This window comes from Dinoponera quadriceps, unplaced genomic scaffold (assembly GCF_001313825.1).
Source record: "Dinoponera quadriceps isolate SergipeBrazil2010 unplaced genomic scaffold, ASM131382v1 scaffold566, whole genome shotgun sequence".
Lineage (NCBI taxonomy): Eukaryota > Metazoa > Arthropoda > Insecta > Hymenoptera > Formicidae > Dinoponera > Dinoponera quadriceps.
This window is the reverse complement of record NW_014555972.1, coordinates 3,531,736-3,551,167: the sequence shown is the minus strand read 5'-3', so window position 1 is coordinate 3,551,167 and position 19,432 is coordinate 3,531,736. Positions and strand designations below refer to the sequence as shown.

The 19,432-nt window shown below is 42.9% G+C and overlaps 1 protein-coding gene across 2 annotated transcripts in view; it reads right to left on the bottom strand.

Moving 5' to 3' along the window:
* The window catches only part of LOC106746305 (rap guanine nucleotide exchange factor 2-like), a 127,570-nt gene that overhangs the window by 89,870 nt on the left and 18,268 nt on the right, over nt 1–19,432 (bottom strand). For both annotated transcript variants that reach the window (XM_014622779.1, XM_014622782.1), the window contains exons 2-4: nt 8,436–8,877; nt 2,866–2,993; nt 1,624–1,707 (exon numbers count right to left, since the gene is read on the bottom strand). In XM_014622779.1, coding sequence (XP_014478265.1) covers nt 1,624–1,707; nt 2,866–2,993; nt 8,436–8,504 — 281 coding nt within the window. In that variant the 5' untranslated portion in view covers nt 8,505–8,877. The remainder of the gene's footprint in view (nt 1–1,623; nt 1,708–2,865; nt 2,994–8,435; nt 8,878–19,432) is intronic.

The following is a 19,432-nucleotide window of genomic DNA, read 5'->3' as shown; positions in this document are numbered from 1 at the left end:
GCACAGAAGCATCTTGAGAAGACGCACGGGGCACATATGTCTGAGTGATTTGATGAAATTTTTTTTTCAGAAAATAATTTATGAAACTTGCTGAATGCTAAGTAATATTTGTCGTTTGCAAACAACCCGGAAGAGCGTTCATAAACTTCTTCATTAATGCGGAGCCTGCCACTTTTCAAATAAAGAAAAGAATAAACACACGGCAGGGGAAAAAATCTCCAAAAACATATTTTAGATTTATCCGTAGACTTCGAAGCAACGGGGGTAGTACGATTAATGAGAATTTCCGCGGCTGAAGGGATACCGAGAGGGAAAATTGTGACCGTAACCCTGACTAAGGCCAATTTATACGAGCGCTCTCTGTCTGCATGTGACGTACGCCGTGTCTCGAAATAACGTCGCGCGATTACACAATTACACAACTACAACTCCATATACTACCACGTCTCTTTATAATGAGCAGCTCTAATATCTCACGCGTTTTATTAGTCATTATAACTCAGCTCGCTGTCGAGCTTAACGTAAAAGAGCAATTATAAAGAAAACGAAATGTGTTTTTAGGCAGTGTAATCCAGACCGCGCCATATGCGTACGGAAAAATGCAAATTTTAATCCACTTTTTATTTACTCGTTATGTAACTAGAATTAAGCTCGGTGAAATCACATAAAAATATAAAATGTGATTGGGCAATTTCTTCACACAGAACTGTGTGCAAATAAATATGACATTAATTATTCAAATAACTTGTATCTGTTCACACATATTTCGACTAATTTTTCCTGCAAGTACCATAAAATGGTTTTATGAAAAACAAATTTTCCGAAACGATGGTTTTTTTTCTTAATAAGCGTAGAATATCTCGCAACAAGAAGGAAAGATTTAAAAAATCTCTCGTCCTTCAAAGATGTTACTAAAAATTCTGAAAATACATTGCCGAAACGATCGCCACCCGCGTATTTCCAGCACACCCAGTATCGACGCGAAGCCATGATGCACGTATTACGATCGATTTCTGTCTCGGCGGGTTCTTCGTGCAAAACCCATTCAGTATGATATCGAAAAGTAAAAAAAGAACGCGAATGGCAACGCCGTGTCGTTGGAAAGATGCCATGAGAAATGCATACGCGACGCATATGGAAATCTAGTTGCAATAAAATACGTGACCGTTCGTACAAACGTATAATAGTAACTTTCCATATGGAAAATGCATCCTCCAGACATTTCCTCCGCGATTGTTCGACCTATATACATCGGATCCCGGATGCCACAAAAATGTCGAATTGAGTGACATATGCCGAGCACGCGCACGGCGTAAATATTCCAAAAAAGTGAGACGAATCGAATACGTCTGCAAACACGACCTTTCCTTCCTTTCGGCTTTCGCGCGCAATTAAGGCGGAATAATGGCGAATAATTAAAAGGTCTCAGTTAAACGATCGTGCATTAAGAGAAAGTTCGTCTTTGTGCTTTCTCGGAGATGCGGCGAAAATGCCGATAGTAATCGGGTGATGTTACAGGAGATAAAATCATCTCACTCACACCAAGACACGCTCGCGTCGTTGTGAATAGAGAAATATTCTCCCTCTTATATATAACAAGATATTGGATTTACGTAATGCTACCTTGAACGGGGCAGGAACATGGACCCATCGATGAACACGGAACCGGAGAGAAGTATGTACCAACTCGTGGCCAACTCGCCGGTGCTGAAAATTATAATGTTCTAGTTGAAACTCCGATATTCTCGATACGTGTTCACGTTCGCAGCGAATTTGACAGTTAAATTGCATAATAATCCGAAGTATAAACCTTTGTAAACTTCAATCGATTGTTCCACGACTACCCGATGAACGGTTACTAAAAATTTCAAAATGGCAGTCTTTCTTTCTCGATCATTTTCGGCCGTGATTGGTCGGGTTCGATTCGAATTAATCCGTAAATCAAACGCTGCTGACATCTATGGTTGCAACGATGCAAGTTTTTTGTTCGATAGGTAAGAGGGACTCTGCAGGTTTTCTAAGTTACAGGTCGATAAGGAAGGTTACTACAAAGTTGAAGGTATAACGCGTATGTTTCGCGTAAGGTAAAGTCGCATGCGATATTTCTTGCATACGGTACGATCGTATGTCTACACGAACGCAGAATAATAAAATTAAAATTTGATCGTTATGAAGTAATTATGAAGTAATTAAGTTTGCGTTAAAAGTCACATAAATAAAATATTAACTCAATTAAAAGTTAAATTAAAACGAAGCTAGCTTTATTGAAGTGAAAAAGTTAAAAATAAGACAGAAAAGACAAATTGTCCTACATTCGTATATATGTTTCATTGCGAAAGCACTGATCGCTCTAATTTCAAAATATGGAAATGAAGACGACGGTAAATAAAGAAATCAATAACTGGCAACTCTCCAAGATTATTCTGACAAATCAAGCCTCGTCGTAACGAAAACATATTGTACAGGGTGTCGTTAAAATCGAGCATATTCTCTCGATTACATATCTCTCTTAATAAAAACTGAGCAAGAAATTACGTGTACACCAAAAAATTCTTAATACTCAAAATTCAAGATCTGTCGATCGAATATCTGCGACAGAACAAAATCAATTTCAAACCGGCAGAATGAGAACTTCCTTCGATTATTCAACTCTCAACTCGTCGGAAGTTCTCTGCTTCCCCAAGACTCCGTAACTTAAAAACTATCGCCACCCTCCTGAAATTGAGATTGAAAGCGCCGTCGTTCTTTTCGACTTTTGGCATTCGCGGCTCGCGGAGAGAATGCACGCGATTCCCAAGATAGCCCTGTACAAATACACCTTCCGCAACAAACGCGGAGAATAAATTCATGCCAGGAGGTACTCACTAGTAGAGAACATGGTTCGCATGGTGCCGCTCGTAACGCACGATCTTGCAAAGTCCACGGAGAATGGAATCTCTGCATGGGCGCAGCGCCTCCAGACCCAGGAGGCCATAATATATGATCTGCAGGTCCTGAAACAGGGCGGGAAATGACTGATGTGAGCGCGAGATCGGAAAGGATTGCGCGCGCGTGTTTCCTAATTAGAACATCGTGCGTATTCAGCGCAGCCGTCACGAAATCGCGGCTTCAGTTTGCTCACTTGCAGCAAATTGCCGTCGCGATTGGGCCGCGAGCTAAAGCAATCGTCCCTGTGTGCAACACCGTACGTACGGACCTAATCTACCTCGTTACCATGCGGTGCGATCGCGCTTATTGATGTAGGGCGGTGTAACAGAAATCGTCGGCCGAGGAACTGCTAGATGATGTGACGCGAATTGAGCCGGAGAAAACAGCGAGAACGTTCGTTATAACAGAATACGACCTATTTGAAGGTGCAAACGCTTTGAAGTAATTAAAGAAAGAATATGATCGATTCATACAGCGCTTCATGCCCGCATTTTGCAAGGTATCGCGAGCGTTACACGTGAAATGCGCGCTCCCAGCTTACCGATTATGAAGAACAACCGCGGTAAGATAGAGCGATAGCGCATAGGCTGGGAGAAAAAACTCGAGGAACTTCCCTCTTTTTTTTGTCCACCGGCGTAAAATCATTGCGGTCGATGTAATTCTATTCCGTCGTGTGGCAACGAACGAATCATTCGGTTTGTTAATCGTCGTTATTGATCTGTAAATGCCCGCGAACAAATAAACAGTGCGTGTACCGTACGCCGAGACGCTATTTCTATCCGCTACGTGTTCCGCACAACCTAGAGCGATACCGTGACTTTACGTTGCAACTTCCGCGTTCGACGTATTCTCGAATTATTCCGAGTTGAAAATATCGCGTAAACAAACGCACACACTTAATATGAATATGTAATAACGTAATGATGGAGCGTAAACAATAATAAATTAAGTGGCTTCATCCCAAACAGTTCCTCCTCAATATCAATGTAAATAACATATATACCGGGTCTGACACCCGTGTGCTACTAACTGCACACTGCCAGCATCATAAACCGCCTGTGGTTGCCGGGAAATCAGATTAACAGATTCAAGGTATCTCGGATGAAACCTCTGTAGACCAGAGCACGTCCTACCGCTTCCCACGCACATTCGCTGGCACCGTTTAATTAATTTTATAATAACTGTTACGAAATTTGCGAAATAGCAGAGAATGTTCCTCTTCAATTTCATTCGCTCTACCTATGAACGAACGTTTTGCCTTGAATTTTTGTTTACGATTTAACATCATCTAAGTAATATAAATGCGATTCGGAATAAATCTCCTTCGTTGATAAATAATTACACATATTTCTATAATAATATTCCATAATCATATTTCAATAATAATTCCGGTATATTCCAGAAACTAGTAGTAATTCTTACTAAAATATTTTCCCCGCGTGCCCAAAACAATTTCGAACATCTTTAATCGATAAAACGCTCCCTAGAAATGTTTTATCCTGCACTTCAACCAAGACTCGCTCTTGCGAGAAGTTGGGCAGCCGAAGCGACACCCTGTACATCGAATCCGCAGTAACGCTCGTGTTCACACGCGGCAACTTTGATCGCTTACTAAATTATCGCGCAAATCTAATTATCTGCGAGTCTCTCCCCCTTACGTGGGCGGACGCGCCCGTGGTGGTGCGTCGCGACGCGTCCGTAGCACAATTTCACGCTAGATCGTCGATCGAACATCCCCGCTATCCACGTATCCCGGCGGACTACGAGCGCGCGCGCGCGTGGCAACGTTTCCAGCTCTCTCAGGGACCGTCTCGCCGGCGCCGTTTCGTCTGGGCTGTTTACGAGCCGGCCGACCGCAATCAACGTTATACCAGACGAACGTCATAGCGCAAGCTGGACGACCGCGGTCACGGCGAACGCGTGCCGCGACACTAATTTCGCCCGGGCAATTCCGAAAATGTCCCGCTCTCCGCGATAATTACATTTCTCCGCCGCGATTACGAACGTAACGAATAATATGCAGCTGCAGCAGTCGTTCCGAGCTCCACGTGCGCACCGAGACGCGGGAGATATGTGCCGCCGGCGAGGAGCGTTTTCCAGTAATGCAGATTTGATTTTTGTCCGAGTAATTGCTTCTCGCGCACGGACGGCGATCTCATCTCGTCTCGGATGTACACTCGCTTGCGAAACGAATTCGAATATTTCTGATGACGTTAGGAGCGCGTCAAACCGTCAAGATTGCGAGAGCCACTACTCATAAACTTGCACGGTAATCGGTTATGACAGGAGTAAGTGGCTAATTAACCACCTTGAATACCTTCGAAATATGACTGTTAACCATGTATCGTCCAAGTTGGAGAGGTACATGTTAAAATAAAAATCTTACGTAACGTAAGAGAGACATTTCGAGGTTAGTGCTTAGTATTTCGAGTTATTATGCGACAGTACCTCGAAATTCGAAATACTAACATGGTTAACAGTGTAGGAGAGAAATTATCTAGCAGAAATTACACTGATACCAGTAGTTACCACTTCGAATATTTTCTGCATATGTAATCCTTTTTCATCTTTACTTAGCAGCCGTTAATAAAATATTTTTATCTTTCTAAGATATTCTTAAGGATAAGATACAATAGTTATCGCTTCATCCTATACGAGACGTCACAATTGCAACGGAGCATTCAAGAATAATGCGGGTATATTTATTGTACTCTTATCTATCAGGTAAGAGTACAACATATATATAGGGCTGATATTTACACCGTGTACTGTTACTTCGACTCCTGTCATAACCGTTTGCTACGCAAGCCTGTGGTAATGGCTCACAGTCTCGTGATCATTTGATACGTTCCCAACTTCCTCAGGAAGAAAGTGCTCGAGCCGTTTTGCAAACGAGTGTACATCGCGTTTTTTCCACGTTTATTATGGGAGGAAGCGCCTTGAAGAGTGAAAACGTGAAGAGCGTCGTGTGTGCGTTCGCACGGTAAACACGAGATTATGAATATACGCCGGCGTACAGCGCGCTAAATATCGCCGAAGACGACGACGCCGTTCGGTCTGCAACGCTTTCGCGCGCTGAAGAAGGGTGCGCGCGTACGCTCGACTTTGCCAGCTCGCGATCTCCGGGCTCTTTTCTTCCTTTTTCGCACGAAAAGTGGAGCGAACACCGGACGACCTTCGCGTATAGATCGTATGAAGCGCGCGGAGCTCGTGTGGCTCGTGAGATTTTAAAGAGGATCCACGCGGGAGCGGCTCTCTCTCTTGCTCGCTCGCTCGCGAATCGGAATCATTATCGCTGCAATGACGATGCGTCCTGACTCAATTTCGACGATTACGCGTTTTTCTGTTTTTTCCAGTCCGAGAATTATGTGTGCTAACATCTCAGGAAAATGATATTGCGCAGACTGACGCAAGACGCTAAATCTTATCTACACAACACACGTTACTTTTTCTTGGCGTGACGCGCGCGTCCCCGAGACTGTAAATTTTCACTAAGTTCACTCTACACAAGAGTACGGAGCGATAAAGTGCTATTTGAATAATAACCGTTATCGTTGGCGGACAAGCGATATGGAACGCGGGGAATTGAAACACGAAGAAAACACTGCAGATATCATTTAATTAGATACGGTTGTCGCAAAATATTAATGTTATTATTAATGCATATTAATGTATATTATTAATATTAATGTTATAATTTATAACAAACTCAAGAAGACAGACAATGACCGTTATGAGCATAACTTTTTTCCAGAGTGGACAAATAAATTTTTTATGGACAAATCTCTCGTTTTCGAATAATACGAAAGGATTACGTATAAAGATTACGATTATGTCAAGTGAACCGCCAGCGATAAAGAACATAACAGCGAGGAATCTCCTCGGATCATTAACAGTGGCGTAACACGCTGTCGAAACTCGCTAGGAAGCCGAAAGTGTATCGCGCGGCATCGTGTGCGTCGTGATACACGCGACGTAAGCACGACAGATCGTTGATTTCCGCATTCCAATAAAACGGACCCCGATCTTTTCACAGCGGAGAGACTTGGAAAAATGTTATATCGGATGACGAACATTTGTCCGCGACAGGCACTTCCAATTTTATTTTTAATTTTACTTTTAATTAACATCCTTCCACGCACTCTGTATTTATTTAAAGAACCTCACGTGAAAAATAATAAACGTTAACAGAAACCGATCCCCAACAAACCAATTATCCGTTGAACGTCCCTCGAGACCCGACGTTGTGGCGTAGTCGTAGAAAAAATAAATATCACGGAAGCAAAATTTGGATAAACAATATGTCAGTTAACTATAAAGATAAACACATGCGTTAACTTGCAGCGCGGTTCGTACAAAATCCAATCGGATTTCCGTGTCCACGTATCAGGACCGAAGGATCCCGTGGGGAGACCGATCTCTCGTGGAAATAATCCGTGAAAATGTGAATTAATTTGCCATTCGGGCAGCGCAGTGCACGCTACCAAGGGTACTTACGCTCTCGCGTAAATCGGAAAATGGAAAACGTTCTCAGGAGTCCGACTTCGTAAGTAATAGAAATGTTTCGTCCTTTTGTATACCAGTCACACATCTACCCGAGATGTTCACGATCCGGCGGTACAAACAATATCGCTGTTATACTTTCTAAGACCATTATCGATCTACATGATCTACGATGCATGCGTTTCTGCGAGGAGATACGCCTTCACACAGGGTTGATGCGTTTCTCGGATTACCGGTCTACGAAAAGATCGATATCACGAAATATCCGCAATTCTTCCCCCCTTCCCCCCTCACTCCGATTCGCACGAAATAGTGTTAATGTTCTACGGAAGATTTACGTAAAGGACGTTACGTCGATTACATAAAAGTAACAGAAGATTACCAGTTTCGAAAGTTCAGATAGCATTGCCTCAAGATGCCGACGGTGCCCTTTAACCTTTTCACCGTTGTGAGTGTACGTGTTTACAGAGTTCGGATAGTCGCGCGCCACACTAACTTTTGCGCACACACAGTCTCTCATAGCACGTCCATTATACAAACACCAAATGAATGGATCGCACGCCCGTAAATTATTTGCGAAATCCGCGGACACGTCTCCGTTCGTTTCTGTTCTTTCCGGAAAGGGATTTCAAGATGCGGTCGATATATCGCCCGATATATCAGCAGAAATTTCGCTAGAACGTTATTAACAATTTGACAAATTCTATTTATAAATATAATTTTTTCCATCTACGATACAAGCTATTTCTCCCGCGTGTTATAACTTGAGAATATGGAAAAAAAAAAACGCGAAAGCAACATTATTTATTTAACGATAGTAAGATGTGTATTCAAATCGCGGATCTCTCTCGATCGTCTTTCTCGTTAATTTTTCCCTTGATTCTCCGTGTAACAAACTCTACCGGGGATAGTCAGACGTTTCGAATATAACTGAAAGGCGAATGTTCCCGTTAAATGCGAAGCACATTGATTGACAGTGAATTAATAGCCCGCTGTTTGCTCACCTGGAGGGTTCGTCTTTCTGGATCACGGCAGAGAGCCCGAACGAAGTGCGGGTCCAAATAGTCCGTCATAATAGCCCGTAAGACTACTCCACGGTACTTTTTCTAACAGCTCTCGCGTAGCTCCGTGTCCTGCTCGTTGATGAACATCGCGAACATCGCCGATCGGAGAAGCGATCTTCGATTCTGAACGGCGGACGTACACGCGGCACTTTGCCGGCCATTTATAAGACAGACCGTTCTGTTTTACGAGTCTTCGTGATACGCTGCATTATTCTCGCGTGAATATCTATTCACCGTCGATCTTTGCGAATTTGACCGATCGCGTGGAATCATGGATAACGCATTTCGTGCACGGGATGCCTTCGCGAGAAAATATTTTGATGAATACTCGACATTATCTCGTCATGTATTCTCTTCAATTTCAGCGGTCAAACGTCGGATTCTGTAACAGAAAACAAATAGAGATAAAAGGAAGAGTAATAACGGCTCAATAACGGTTCAATTTAATATATATGTATTTAATCATTTGTTTTTTAGTTTCACAAAATTACATATGTTTTTCTATTATATTTATATTTCGCTCTACCCCCTTCCCCCCTCCACCCGGATTTCTTTGCAAGCGCAGGCAAATGCTTTCGTAAGGAAACGAAGTTTAACGAGTTTTTCTCGTGGCGCAAAATTGCGCGATTCATCCTCACGCGGATTCAAATTTCTCAATGACAGCAAGAAAAGTCGCTATAAATCGCGAAGGAGACGCGAAACGCGCAGGTTGTAAGATTATGAACGTCGCGAATCGGAAGTCGCTCGTTAAGGTGCACCTGTGGATGCACACGTATCGACCAAACTGAAAACGTCAGCACGCATGACCTTTAGCTCCTTCAGGGCCAGAAAGATCAGCGGGAATCACACGTGCTCGCGCGGCACTTAAGAGAAACGTCGTGGCTCACGAATTAAAAATACCAGCTCGCGGTGCGAATCACTGTTACTAAGGGTTTTCGGTAGAAATTCACACACGGGTCTCCTCGTTTATTATATCCCAATTCAATTTCATCTTATTATTAAATTACGCATGATCATAAAATAAAAAATCCGTATAAAAAAGTAATATCTTTACGTATCACAATGACAGCTGCGGATTCTCGCGTGTTACGCGTTCACGAAAATTGCCTATCAAGAAGTGAGTTCAGCTGAGGACGGGCGAAAAAGATTTGACACAAAATACGGAGAAGAGCACGACGCACCATTCGATTGCCGAAGCCATCCTTCGACCTTGGATAAGTCACGCGAGGCACATACCTTAACTACCATGAATGCGGTAAGTCGAGGTCGCGCGAATACTCCGAGTACGCGAACGTGATCTCAAACACTTGTCGTAGATTCTCGTAATGTTGAAATTCTCACGTAAATAGCCTTGATTAGTTCGCTACGATATGGGACAGCGTATCATTTCGGACGCGCGAATCAACGACTTTAAATAATGAAAAACTAGCGGAGGATTTTGCTTCTTGATTGAAGGGTACGAAAATAACATCACGAGCGGACAAGACAGATCGATCACGACCTCGAATACAGCGAAACGCCACCATCTAGTGTTTCGTATATTTCCTCTTTATCCGCCTACGATCTTGTTTAAAAAAAAAACTTTATAACCATGCCGCGCCAAAATACTCCCACTGATACTCATGCATTATTCGTCTATTCGCCGATCGATCGAGCTGTTCAAAAATATTCTCCTCGCATTGACCTATTATACACCCACTAGAAACGTTTCAAGGTTCCCGTGATTTGTTGTGCGCAAAGACGAGTTTCAAGAGAGCACAATTTGATTAAAATTTGGCTGAAGTTCAATTAACATACATTTTATTAAAATTCACTCGGTGTCCGCAAAAAATGTAAAATTCGTCCGAAAGCAAACTATTATGTCACCTTTTGCCTTTGACGCGACAAATATCATTTGGCGATGTCAAAAACCGTGTGACAATCGCCAGTCAAAATTTCCGAATCGTAATTTCGTCCGAAATGATTTTTCTCACCGGGATGAATCATCGTTCGAATATCGGACCGTGAGTCGAAACTCATTTACAGGCTCCCGTTTTGCATAAACTTCTAGGAACGAGTGTCCAGCCGAAAACAGGTAATCTATTAGGAGTAGAAGCTATACCACGAGCGGAGGAACATCTCGAAAGAGCTGGCACAGCGAGGTGGCACGAGAGAAGAAGAGCGGAGCTTCGTCGGCCTTGCGGATCGTTTCTGTTTAGCTTCGTACTACTCGTTTTTTCTCTCCTCTTCGTCGTCGTCTTCTTCTTCGTCCTCTTCTTCTCCGCTTGAGGCTCAACCGGCTCTTTCTTTCTTCCTTCGTGAAAGAAACTCGCTGAGTCGGCGTCTCGTTCACAACTCGCCTATGCAGCTACGGAACGAAACGCCGCTGAGGAGAAACGCGAGAGTGCAGGGCGCGTATCAATTTGCTAATCGTCCGGCGATCGTCGGCCGTAGAATCTCGTAACAGCTCGTAATCGACGTCAGGGCGGGGATTGATGTCGTCGACTCGTATGTACAACACTACGAATTCGTAACGACTTATTAACGATACTCGCAAAACGTGACTTCACATCTAGGTCGGTCACTGAATGCTGTTATCGACGACCTGTAAAATTCTACGGCTGATAATAACGGGCGTGGCGCTAATGGAAATCCGGATGCTGCGCATGATGCAACGATGTCGATTGCCCAATACATTTGTTCAGTGCCGATAAACAGATAATGGTTTCCATTACAAAGGAACGGTGACGCGATTAAATACGATATATCGGCTAATTTGAAGTTTTAATAAGAAAGTGATACTGTTAATTACAGTGTGCCTGAATGAGAATGTAATATAGCAGAATTTAAAATGTGATTTTTCGATAACACCCGTGATATGTGCTCGTGCTATTCAATTATTGCCACGTTTCCTTAGAATTCGTCTCTGCACTCGTTACCGAAGCTTTAGCACGTTATTAATGGGTAATTACATTTTGTAAGGCGATTAATTTGCCACTGTTTCGAGAGACAGAAAGATCACGACGCGGCTTGTTTACGACGTCGTACTCGAAGATACGTTACTCTCCGTGTTTTCCTAGACAACGCGTTGGTCCAAGAGTCAAATCTGTCTTTGGCGTCGTATGTAAACGACTCATCGATAAAAATATCCTCGGTATATGGGGCAGTCCGTAAAGATGTCCTGCCCCTCTCCGCCGTCTTCTATGTGAAATCAGACCTGCAGAGTAAATACACCGTCGTCTAATATCGGACGCTTGGCTTACATAATTGTGTCTAAATTTCGGTTAGATTACATCATTGTGTATTACATCGGGTTATTATTGAGACTCGACTGCTTCACGTGAGGATAAATCAAATGCCTCCAAGTTACCTCAAAATTGCCACGAAATTGCAATCAAGCCGTTAAATTTCACGCGAAATTGCGACAAAAATAGCACCGGATAAAAATAGAATCTTTATAGAGAACGTGCCCTAAAACCGCGAAACTATACTATCATCTTTTATAGGTCATCCGATATATGCATTATCCTCGAGCGAAGATTTGATTGGAAGCTACCATATGTTCTAAAATTATTTAACGTTCGATTAAATATTTCAGATATCGGTTTCAAAACCGGAATCTACCGCTGTGTCTCACACATATTCAGGGTGAACGCGCGTTTATTTTCACGAATGACTCAAGGTCTCGTCCGCATATTTCTATGACGCGAGTAAATCCTTCTCAAAGTTACAAAAAAGTATCGTCATCATACCGATAACATTTGACATCTTAGAAATGATAAGGAACGTTATTCGATCGCCGAAGCGAGAAATCACGAATGTTTCCTCGTCGCGTTGGCGAACAGAACTAAAGAGTTTTAATTTCTCTAATCATCTTTTAGCATCTTCTCTCTCTCTCTCTCTACCTCTCTCTCTCTCGTTTTTCCAATATCCTCAAACAACAATTCAATAAACACTCCAAATGCTCGAGTCTCCTTTCGACCGAATCAGTGAGCGCCGTGCATTATTAACCAAAGTTCTGCTCTGGCAGGTCGGATACGATTATCGAGTTAGCGATTCCGCCATTATGGAAAGATGCACCTTATCGCGCGTCTCGAGATAACCGTAACTGTTCTATTTGTCTATCGCGAGACTCGCGCGTTTCCCCGCGAACCTAAAACGAGAAATCGGCGGCGTGCATCGCGTGCTACATGTGCGCGGTGAGACGCCACTCCGAAAGACATACGACGGGAGATACCCGCGGTAATCCGAACCGCTGATCGTCGGATTCGCCTAACGTAAGCGTAAACGTACCGTGACTATTCGCGAAACAGTCGTAAACGCTGCAGGTGGACACGTCGCAAAAATGGAATGGGGGAAATGGGTCCGGGAGAATAGGACACGCTTACCGTTGCTTCGGTAGAAAGTGCAGTGGCCAAATCGAGGCGAATAAAGTCGAGCGCATCTTTCGAATCTTGCGGAAATTAATGAGACTCGTCCGTCCGCGCGATCGACGCGTCTGGACGCGTGATTATACCGACATTAAAGTAAAATTCGCGTAAAAAGGAGATTATAGAAAGTCGACTCCTTATTAGCATGCGATTTCTCGCTTCTAATGTCATCAACAAGCCATAGCGAGGACACGGAAGCCTGTGCTCTAAGTACCTCTTATTCCGAGGATTCGGACGTAAACATTTTTCAGGTATCGGACCGTGCGTGCAAATCGGTGGCACGGTAACCGCGAGCCATAATTCATTAAATTTCAAAGCGTGTGGTTTAGAACGTAGTACACACATGGCCCGTTCGCCGCCCGTTTGTCATCCTCGTCCCGGGTGTCAGGCATTCACAGCGAACGAACTAGATTGGATCCAGAGATGCTGACGGCGATATTTCGGACAGTGTACAATATCACAAAGGGTCGTCTGTTAAAAGCGACACGCCGCTGCAGAATGTCCTTCATCCTATACAGCTTGTCCAATATGTTTCTCTCTTTGACAGCTTCACGCAACACGGCGCAAAAGAACATAAACATCCAAATAACTGCGGATCAAACGTGACGTATCCCGTGTCCCTGTATCTTTTGCAACGTGAAACAATCGATCGCAATTTACGTCGCTCCTCTCTTTCGTGACCTCTTTTCATCTTTTTTTATCCCCCGGTTTTTCATATGATACTAATTGTACGCCTTTATCGATCTCTCACATTCGTTTGCTGTCATGAGAAAGACGCAAGGCCATCGAAGAATCATCGATTTCATCATATCACCGTTAAGAAAGTCGAACATCGTGCGCTCTTCGATAAGTACGTGAGACTACTCGAGAGGCACTTGGCCTAATATCAGATGTCTGTTATCGATCGCCGCCGTTTTTGCACGCTTACCTCTTTCTCCGCGAGCTCACATTGGAATTACTATGTACAGATATGGTTGAAGTTTGGGACGACCTTCGAGCGAAAATTAAATAAATATTTTTCCAAGTTTAACCTGTAACCTCAGTAAAAAAACAAAAATATGCAAAAAAATAATAAAATTGTGCAAGATATGCCAATATTAATATAAATAAACAAGAAAAAGGAAAAGATTATGAACTTTTTATACAAATTAAAATTCTCGCCGAGAACCCCGGAGACTCCGGCGCGAACATGACAATTTTTTAAATTATGTTATGTAGCAAATATACTGTGTTGAATTATTCATTAAATTTACATTCAGTATGATGTAAATTTCTTGTTATATTTATACAGCGACAAATTTACAAATTTACCCTCAGATTTTCATATTACATGATTTTCATTTTACATATTGTTTGGACTATATTTTGGTAATTAATATCACGTTTCTTTTGCGTTTCTACTTCGTCATTCTATGTGATAAATGAATGCCTTATGAAAATATATAATCACAAAGGATACAATTTTTGTGCATCGACTAGTTAAGTAGCTGTCAAATTTATGCACACCTGTCTATCCAGGGCCTCACTTTGAAAACGGCTTTAATAGCTACACTGTAATCTAACGGAAAAACGAACGTGTGTATCTCGATAAGCCTGTGAACGATTTAATTTAAATGCACGATGTGAAAATCTACTATTGTAATCAACGTGTTGCTCGTGGGACACCGTGCAACATTGTTCGCGACTCGCAAAGTGCTCCTTGCGAGAGATTTGGCGCGTTCAAACGATGCTCGTCAGGCTTTCGCGACAAACGAGCGTGGCGCATGAAATCGAAACCCTCGCGAATGTGATACGGCGCGTAATGAATTTTTTTGTCGCATTCGTCGCATCTCAACGAGGCTATCGAACGTCTTCGATAGATCCGTACTGATGGTCAGCCTCTACGAAGATCCTTGGCCTACTCTCGCGTGTCATACCGTCGTCGCGCGCGTGCACGTCAACATTATTACATCCGCGCTGCCGTTACCATTAATGTCGCTAACATACCCCACGTCGCGATTAGAAACGCGACGTGCGACCTACGCTGTCATAATACGCGTACATCCTCATTAAAGCGACCGGATCGTCCCTCGCTCGCTTATCTACGCACTTTTTTTTTATATAACATTCTATTAATTTGACTTTGTCCGCCCTCGCGCTCGCTCCGCTCATATACTGGCGCGTTGCAGTTCCGATGAGGCATTTAACTGGCTCGTGAATGCAACTATCTCGTGGAAACGGATCGCGCTGCAATATTTTTTAATCTTTATCGTCGAAACGATAAGAAAGAAGAGGCGTTATCACAGCGCTATTACACGTGTCTCACAGTCATTTGAAATTAGACTTAAAAAAAACATAATCTATTTGCCTGATAGGCTGATGAGTCGACGTGATTATAAGATTTATATTCAATCATTTGTATATAATTGTGTTAATTGTCCTTCCGCGGCACAAATACACTAGTAAACTCAAAAAGAGAGTACTTTCCTCGTAGATCTTCTACTTTGTTTCTATGCTACACACAAACGGAACATTCGCTAAACGAAAGTTCAGTGTAAGTCGCAGATTTACCCGAGATAATTTTCTTTCACTCGCGATCTGAGAAAGTCGGATGGCACATATACTTGTCCTTGTTCCCGAAACTATTTCCTCTCGAAACTATAAATTCAATTTATTCGTCAACAACTCTCGTACCTGCAAACCCGAGGAAATCTTCTCACGCGTTATGGAATAATAAACTCCAGCCAGTTCACCTAGATTCGTGGCCATAATTACACAGATGGCAGGATTACAGAACGTACAGAGAAAACCGTCGTCGTTCGTGCTCCGCGAACAGTTTAAATAACGTGCCGCCGTTAGAAAACGCGAAACGTAATCGGGAAACGGTTGGGAAAATTTCCAACAATCACTCGCCGCGTTTCTTTGGGAACACCGAACTGAGCAGCAATGATCCTTGGAAACACAACAATGGACAATGCGGTGTGCCGACGCGGATCTTATTTGGCACGGCTTCATGGGCGGTCGATATGGTATTTCGCATTCGTTCTATAATCTACGAATCGTAGAACTATTGTCTGTCGAATGTAAAGTGTATTGCAAATACTAAAAAGAAATATTTTATAGCGTGTGTCCACTAGTGTACATTAGGTATCTTTATAAGTAATAATACTGGCCGTTTTGACACTCTTGAGCGCGCGAAATTCTAGCCCTGTTATCCGTAAACTATTGGAAAAATATATGAAATTAGCGTGCGAATATATTCAGTCAACGATTTATCGCACGTCGGATAGAAGAGCATCGATGTTCGAAATATGAGCAGCGTTCGAGAATCAATTCGTTCGCGGCGGTGTGAGCTAGAAGCCGGCGTGCAACTTTCTCTCGAGGGTGAAAGCCGTGGAGTGGTGCTGTCGGGAATACTGGCATAGGGTGCTGCACGAGGGTGCCGACCCTCTGTCGCGCCTCTCTCTTCATCCTGTTTCGCATGCACTCGTCGCCGACTTCTACAGCCGGAAAGTACCTCCACTGGCTACTTCGTTCGCGTGGAGAACGGTACTTCGCGCGCACTTCAAACTCGTCGGCGTCGGTACCAGAATGGCGGACGAAACCAGCGCGGGGAATTGGAAAAAAATATATCTCTTTCGCGGAAAAACATATTTTCTCAATTCGTCCATGAATAGAAAGACGTTCGGCACGCGATTTTGGTGTTAATACGAACTTCGTTGAAAATAGCGAATTCCCACGGAAATCCAACGGAACTCGTGTGAATCTATATAAGATATTAAAAATTCGTACAGGAATCCACATGGTGTGTGAAAATTCATATAGAATTCCACATGAATTGTTAACTAGGACCTGGATTTTGCGCAAATCCTCAGGAACAACCGTGGGATTCCGTATGGATTTTTTCAACAAGTCGCCAGTGTCGAATTATTGTCAATTAAGATCTAACGAAGTGTGAAAAATCGCGATCGGATGAGAAGGAATTCTTCGTCTCACCAACACGATTCCTAAATACACTCATATCTACCTTGAAGAGCGTTCTCAACGCGATTGACACTCGCGAGATGCGCGCGCCAATCATGTCTCTCGTGCGCGCAATAACAATGAGGAAAAATTAACGGATAAACAATTAACTAGTTTGAAGAGGAGATAATTTCGGTTAATAACGGCCAATTACTTCAACTAGGAGGAATGGTTACACGCTAGTGAGAGCCTAATCGGAAGGTGCTCATGAAAATTCCTCGTCTCTCTTTCTTTCTCTCTCATTCTGAGAGACACCGAGGCAAAAAGCTACAAGGAAAGGTCGAACGAAGCGGATGTTTGCTCGCGGGAATGTCGGGACCGACGACGGTCAGAAGGAAGAGGCGCTCTCGTCATCATGATCTTCCCATGGCATCGAACCTGCCGTAATAACAGCTCCTTACGACAGCCACCGCGTATCAACCCATACGAGCGGGCTGCGCACTCTGCTCGCGGCTGCGTGCCGAGCATAGGAATGAGTGAAAAAGGATGAAAACCGGAGTGGAAAAGTGGAGCCGCGAGCTAGAAAACGCCCGATGGCGCTGCTCCTAGTGCGTATCCGCGGTGCGTGGGATAGTTCTCATCGCATTATTATCGCCGCCCATGAGGACGTACGCACGTATGCACGCATTCCACACACGTCGCCAATAAATGCTCGTGAATACGTTCTATAAAGCTCATACCGGGTGTTTCCGAAATATCGGCGGAAAATTGAATCGGAAAGCATCGTAAGTCCGTTATTTCTCAATCTTCGTTGAGTGAGTCCGAAATTATTGGACTGTTCGATAAATTTGTAGAGTGTTTTACAAAACTTCAAAGCTAATTCTTTTGTAGTTAGGCACAATTTTAATTTTCTTTTCGTTTCTTTCTTCAATGACGGGTCACCAAAAAAAAATTGTCAATATATTATTGAATAAAATTACATGTCCAACTATAATATAAAGCAATAAAGCAATTTATTATTATTATTATTATTATTATTATTATTATTATTATAAAAGTAACGACTTTAAACCCTGTGCAAAAATTCCTAGTTATCGAATAACTTAATTATCGCGACTCTGTTGAAGTACCATCTACTCGAAATTACAAATTTCCTGAAGTATTCAGAGCGTAAGTGGCTAATTGGTAATTGCTTAAAGTATAAATTACTTGAAGCGGAAAAGAAGATTTCGTTGATTCGCGAAAAGTTCCGTTTGAGAGCTGAAACTTTATAATTCAAAATATAACTCAAACTCGAACGCATCGACAGCAAGCTGAACTGAGAAAAAGTTGAGAAACAGCATATTTCTCGATATAATTGAAAAGTGTGTATGAAAATTTTGTATCGTTGCTTCGGGAGCGCTCTGTATAAAGATGATTCGTTGCAATCACCGTGAAATCGATCTGGACAATAATTGACTCGATGATCCGGTCTTTCAGTAAGCCGAAGACGCGAGATCGAAACGATAATAATCATTGCGGTTAATACTTAATGCATGGGGTGTCTCTGAGTAACAACTATGAATTGAAGAGTGTTCTCGGATCGAACTAAATTGTCTGTCTAAGAACAACAAATATTTTCTATATCTTTCCTAATGATTAAATTATATGTATTTTTGGATGAATTATGAAATCTCTCGAAAAAAATTACAACAACAGAAACTATCACGAATAATGAATGTGATTTTATATATAATTGATAAATATAAGTTAATCTCTCCATCCAAATCAAAGAGATATAGAAAGTAACACAGATATATATATATAAAGAGAGAGAGAGAGAGAGAGAGAGAATAACGCAATAGGCCAAATTATTAGAAGCGCGCTCATAAACAGTCTCCGTGAAAGGAAGCGGCTAACTATAAAAATAGGACACCCTTTATGCACTCACGCACCAGTCGGCACCAAGTGCCGAGGTAAAAAGTCGTTTCCGTTTGTCCATCTGCCGATCTCGGGGGAGGGGAGAACCGTCTCCGGACGGGGTTGTTGCCGGCGCGCTTCTTTCCTCCGCTTGACAACGAGCGACCTTGAGGAAATTGTGCAATCACGGTGTAACGTCGACCTCTTCGAAGGCGCATCTCGACGGACCGTTGCGCGAAATGTATATCGGAATACCGGCGCGCGAATAAATTACGCAAACACGCGCGGATCGCGTCACGCGATCGCAACTCGTACCTTGCGGTTTCTGTTTCGGCGAAGTATCGCGCAGTCGGACTCGCAAAAATAATTACACCCTAGCGTGATTTCACAGCGCTCCTTTCTTTCCACCCGCGGCATCGCGACGAAATTTGCATTCGACTGTTTATATCTATAGATGTTTCCACGTGTCGTAGTTTACTTCCGTTATTTTTCGCGTTGCACGCGATCATCCGACACAGTTATTGCACCGCTGGAGAATCTTCTTATGAATATGCCGATGTTAAATTATATGCACGTGTGGAAATATCGCTGTCGATTCATCGAGCGTAATTTCTGTTAACGGGAGTCGCGATTGACCTTAAAACGATACCTCACTGCTACGTGCGCGGCAGACGTATCTATCTCTTG